The following is a 6,011-nucleotide window of genomic DNA, read 5'->3' on the forward strand; positions in this document are numbered from 1 at the left end:
CATTTTACAGACAAATCACGTATCTATCTTCCTTCACCTCTCTTCTCTAGAGTACATGTGCTTTTCATGATTTCTGTGAAGTTTTGGGTCTTTGACATGAGTTTATCGTGAGATAGCTGTCACTAGTTTTATCCAATGCACATAAATACTATCTAATCTCTAATCTACAGTAGATTCTCATCACTACCACCAACTGATCAAAATAAATTCTCTATACCAATATATCAAAGCACCTTCGCTATCTCGATGGCCAGGAACTCGTCGACCTCTATGCTATCAAATCATCCCAGGAGCTGATACGATACAGCAGAGTAGCAGGACAAGTGGAGATGGGAGTGAAATCCCCAGAAGTTGAGAAACTGTATGGGCGGGTTACTGGTAGGCGAATCCCTGGATCAGGCCCAGGGATTGTTCCAAAGGGAAACAACGAGGCACAGCTCTATGGAATTGTAGAAAGCTAACTCACTCGCTCGGAGCATTGGAAGCTCTCTAGGTTCCACTCATCTTTGCCAGGGACCTGAGAGGGACTGGAGGCTCCTGTCAGCCCACGCCAGGAGCTAGAGTTTGGCCAGACCCAATTCACACTGGGTCAGAAATAGCCCCACTGCCTCTATTCTTGACCCATCTGCTGCTGTATGGGTATCAGGTCCATGACTTTCTTGCTCTGGCTACAGGGTATTTATAGGGTGAGAGGAGTCTTTTGTGGAGTCACAGTGGCTATAGTTCGGAGCTGCTGCGGCGTCAGCTGACGCACACGTCATGGAGAACGGCGACAGAGGTCAAGATCACGTCTGGAGCCGAGCCTTGTGTTTGTCTACCATCCTCATCCTCTGGGTCTGTCCAGTAAAGGCTGGTCAACGTTTCTACCAAACCTCTGATACGGTTACATTCATATTGATCTCCACAATGTTAGTAGTGCTGGAAGTTGTCCATGGTTGACCGGGTCCATGGTGTCCTGCTGCTAAAGAATTATGTTTGTATACATTGAATACGTCAGAAAGGTGAAGGATGGGCCGAGACGGCTCCAGCCAGGATATGCTGAGGAATGCGTCTGCCATGTCAGTCTCCACTACAATCCCCCAGCAACACCCCAGGGAGCTGTGACGGTGGTGCCAGAGCCCTGCCACACGAGACCTGGCCTCCTGAAAGCACTAGCCTGGCTCGATAAGCTCTGCTCTGCGTGGGCTTCCTGCTAAGTTATGGGTTTTGTGGCCCAAGATACCATTTCTCCCCCAACTTAGAAACTTTCCGGTGTCTTTTTAGTCCCACAACTATGTCACCTACTGTGTATGTTAACATTTCATTCATTTAGCACAGGGTTTCCCCCTGGGTGCACGTTTAGCATTACACAGCTGATTTAAATAACCAACTCATCATCAAGCTTTGATTGTTTGAATCAGCTGTGTAGTGCTGGGGGGAAAACCAAAATGTGCACGAAGGGGGGGCCCCAGGACCGAGTTTGGCAAACCCTGATGGCAGACACTCTTACACAGAGCAATTCATTATATGTGCAATCAATGTATATTTGAACATTTAGCATATTGATATTTTTATTTGTTCACCCTTTATGGATTTTTAAAAACGTATTATTAAATGAGTGGTGGTTATAACAAGAAAAAAACATCATTTTTATTGGTCAAAAGGGGTTGACCCTCTCCAGGTGCAGGTACTGTACATAGCTGGCTATTGCTGCCATGGCCGTATATATGTGTACAGTGTACAAGTAAACAGTTGACAAACATTTAATTGCCGGCCAGTGCCAACACAGCGTCCAATCCCCATTCCTCCTTCTACTCTACCAATCATCTAACAGACAGCCAAGTTGCTCCACAACCTGCGCGTGTTTGGAGTGCCTTGGGACATGCTTGACATGTTTGGGATTCTGCTGGAGAAAAGCACTGTTTCTCCCGACTGGCAGCGACAGGCCATGTGTTTGGGGAGCTCTCTCCACTCAGCTGCTCCACCTGTGCTGAGCAACTGGAAAGAGTCGACCCAGCCCCCCCCTCCCGCCAGGCCTGGCATGGCGCCACCACGGCATGCAGCTGGCCTCCCTCCACCTGCCAATGAACAGATACATTTCATACAAATTTTCCATGCACCTTTACAAATGGGAAACATCACAGTTTTATTTAGACTCTTAAAATATCCTCCTTCACCAGCTGCCCTCCAAAAATACTTTCATTAGCAGAGGGATTTAAATGCTCCCGTCTCAGAGACCCCTGAGAGACCCTGCCTGGGGATAGGGGTGTCACAAGAACACTGCCAGAATGTCACCCACACTATCTGTTTTCCGTTTATCCTAATCGCTTTATTTTCCAGTTTCCTGTGCGCCCATGATGATTTTTACAGTTTGCCAAGAAATGGTCATAAAGTAGGAACGTGCCGAGTCAATGATAGCAAAGTGATAACATGTAGTCCTAGTACTCTACAGCAGTCACTCAGCATTTGTTTTGATTTGAGAAAAGTGGGTTTCTTCAATATTTCCTCACTTAGACTGGGGCTTGAGTTTCCATCTCAGTGGTTCGTGTCTCACATGATTATGCATGTTTTCATATTTTGGCATAATACAAGGCAATTGTACAAAAATAGGTATTTATTGTCTTTAAACAAAGTTCATTCAAAATTGTATACTCCAGCTATACATTTCCTCAAAAGACACAGGTAATCATCAATAACACAATCAAAAACTTCAAGGCTTTAAATTTCAAGTATTTTTGGCAGCATGCGATAACAACTTTTCTCTATTTGTCTTGATGTCATACAACTACTTCATATGTCAAATATATGACGTAAGAACGTCTTTGGACACAGTCCATTGTGCTTATTTCACGAGCTTGAAATGTCAGAGACCAAAAACATACAGTAGTCAGAGCTCCGTGTCACTAATAGTAGTCCATCTCCAGTGCTTTGTGAGGGAAGTCTGATGTTAATAGAACCAGATATTAGTCTAGGCAAGTAGGCAATAGGCACAGAGTGGGCAGCACTGGCAGTAAACGGAATCAGGAGAGTGGGGAGCAGCCAGCCTCTTCATGCTTGCAGAGCAGAGATATCCTGGAGAAGGTTTTGGAGCAACTCTTGCACTGGTATTTCTTGATGTCAGAGTGTGTCTGTAGGTGTGCTCGGAGGTTGGAGCGGTCAGCAAACGCCCGGCTGCAGTGTGGGCAGGAGAAGGGCTTCTCACCTGAAAAAATAAATTGATAACCTCAGAGCCCTAGTGGGTAACTGAATACGGGATAGTGTGAAGTCAAGCATAATTAATGAAGCAGGTGAATAAAGGTAAAAAGTGTTGCCAGCTGTACATTACTCTGTCCGTACCTGTATGTGTGCGAATGTGTCCCTGGAGCAGCCAAGGCCTGGAGAAGGCCTTCCCACAGAGCTTGCAGACGCAGGGCAGTGTGTGTGTTCGGATGTGCATCTTCAGAGCTCCCAGACTCACGTACTCCTTGTCACAGTACCTGCAGCAGAAGTACTTGTGACACTGCCACTCACAGTGCAACTGCCTGTGCTTGGCCAGCCCAGAGAAGGTGAAGTAGGCTTTGTGGCAGTCAAAGCATTCAAAGCGCTCCTGACTAACACTAGAGTGAACAAGGCCCAGGAGGGGATTAGGCATGCTGCCCCTCTCCTCCGGGTGTCTGAAGTCCTGTGAGAGCAGGAAGGTCTGGTGTTCCATGGTTCCCAGGGACTTAAATGCGGACTGTGAGTCTCTTAGCGGATTGTTGTGAGACACTGACAGGGGGTAGGTGAATTCCTGTGTTGAGCTATGCAGGGACAAGCTGGTGTCCCTTGAAGGCAGCCTGTCTACCTTGGGAGAGTGCATGGATGCTGGTGTGGGGATGAGACTTGGCCCTGGCAGCCAACCTTCCAGGGGCTGAGGAGTGCTGGGGATGTAAAAGGGGACCTCAAGATAGAACAGGCTGGTGTGGAGAGCTGTAATGACACAAACACCATTTTATTTTACAAGTACACTCAAATGTTTATCATACTCTGAGAATTAGGTATCATTTAGTAATACGTTAAAAAGTATAGTTAAACATTTGACATTAATTTACAATATTAGGAGCAGTCTCAAAGTACTGAGGGACTGTATTGTGCATGTCGATTTGCATAACTTCCAATGCATTCCCATAGCATAGCCAACTGGCACTATTCTATTTTCCTTACAAAAAACGAATCTGATTTCAGTCACATACATTTTCTTTTCCACTTCTATAATGGTAATCTTGACAGTTCAATACAGGAGGGTGGGAGGCTAGCTCGCTTTAAGGGGTGAATTGGAACAAAAACACAGACCTAAGGCACATTTCGGGGGTAAAAGGAGCCTCGAAGGGCACTACATTAGCCTCTTGAACGCGCTTAATAGGACCCTTCAGATCCCAGGAGGAGGGACTATTAATCTCTTCTTTTGTGTGACAGATTTTTGCACCTGCTAAACTCCAAAACCGCATTTGTTGTATTCTATTCCAAGGTATCAGTTCAATCCATCATTCTTTACTTTCCTATAACGAACATAATTTTAGACTATGCTGAAATCATATTGTTTGAGTTATAGGCCTAGTGTGTTCAACTACTCAAAGCAAAACTACAATTCCTTTTTAAAACGAGCTATGAATGGAATAAAGATAGCGACAAATTCATATTTCTCTCTGAAATAATGCAAGAAATAGTCAGACAAAATAGCCAAGGTATTCACATGGTATTTTTTTTATAGAACTAGATGAGAAGTTCTATATATAACACGACGATAGAAACGTATAATTTCAGTGGATTTAAAAAAAACTTAACTGTACCGTCTGATTTTGAATCCAGAATTCCATAGTTTGGCTTCTTATTAGTGAGATGTTTCTTCACCAGAAAAGACCGTGGCATCTTTATCATACAGCTTTGTTATTGAGGAGTCTGCAGCGCCGCAATAATGTAACAAGTGAGTGCTCGTTGAGTAGGATGACCTGTTGAATAAATAGCTGTTACTTGGAGGCTGTCTTTTGCCTTGCATTCTTCCGTGGAGTGGAGTCAGGTGCAGCGGTCGCTGAGAATTAGCATACACGCCCTGTCGGACCAATTAGAATGAAAGGACAAGTGCATGGGGGCGGCACCTCTGCGTCGATCAGCATAACCCCAACAAAACAGGTGCATCGCAACACAGTAGTCTGCAAGCCTGTAGACAGGAGAGACCTGAATTGGCCCTGCCTGGTTGACTTTATAATCAGTAAAAATATTGCCTAACCGGTATTTATTTTTTTCTATACTCGTTTCTTTATTCTACAAACCTATCACATGGTATAGCAAAAATTGCCAAATAGTTTTGGTTGAACTAGCTTACAAAAACTTTCTACACCTTCATAAAACGTGCTCAAAGTCCAGACCTATGATTAGGCCAAATGGTGTTAATTTGAATGCACGTTTATTTGTATCCTATGCTTACCTGAAAAGACAGACAGACTTGAAGTGTTACGTGAGAGGTTCCTTGTCTATTATTCTCAGTTTCTTTCCATGTCTCATTTGAAAGCAAAGCGTATTCCTGGACCAGTCATGTTCCATTCCATGAAGTGCATCCTATTGAGGCAACCAAAGGAGGTCCGTGGGTTAGACAACTAAAAGCAACCGTAACTTTTTATTTATGATGTGGGCAAGAATTCACTTGCTTGAACAGATGACTGGAAAATAATACAAATTCAATGACCTTAACCACCTACTCCTGAAGGCTAAGACAAAACAAATGTGTTTAAAATTGCACATTGTGCCTTAAAAATCACATGCATGAGTCTAAATGTCTAAGGTAGCCTATAAATGGCTCGAGCCCTGCGGATTGGCTGATCCCCATGGTATACGGACTGATATGACACAGCTATGACAAAATATACATTTTTATTGCTCTAATTACATTTGTAACCAGTAAGGCACTTCAGGGTTGTGGTATATGGCCAATAAACCACGGCTAAAAGCTCTGTCCAGGCACCCCGTGTTGCATCGTGGATAAGAACAGCCCTTAGCCGAGATATGTTGACCATATA

General features: G+C 44.2%; 1 protein-coding gene across 1 annotated transcript; it reads right to left on the minus strand.

Moving 5' to 3' along the window:
- Positions 1–2,575: 2,575 nt before the first annotated feature.
- LOC124033843 (zinc finger protein SNAI2-like) lies at positions 2,576–5,945 on the minus strand. The gene is made up of 4 exons (XM_046346210.1): positions 5,423–5,945; positions 4,788–4,946; positions 3,316–3,927; positions 2,576–3,181 (listed from the first exon to the last, which is right to left on the minus strand). Exons 2-4 carry the CDS (start codon positions 4,873–4,875, stop codon positions 3,000–3,002), a joined length of 882 nt encoding a protein of 293 aa, XP_046202166.1. The 5' UTR covers positions 4,876–4,946; positions 5,423–5,945; the 3' UTR covers positions 2,576–2,999.
- Between the last annotated feature and the right edge of the window lie 66 nt (positions 5,946–6,011).

This window comes from Oncorhynchus gorbuscha, linkage group LG04, assembly GCF_021184085.1.
Source record: "Oncorhynchus gorbuscha isolate QuinsamMale2020 ecotype Even-year linkage group LG04, OgorEven_v1.0, whole genome shotgun sequence".
In the NCBI taxonomy this organism is placed as follows: domain Eukaryota; kingdom Metazoa; phylum Chordata; class Actinopteri; order Salmoniformes; family Salmonidae; genus Oncorhynchus; species Oncorhynchus gorbuscha.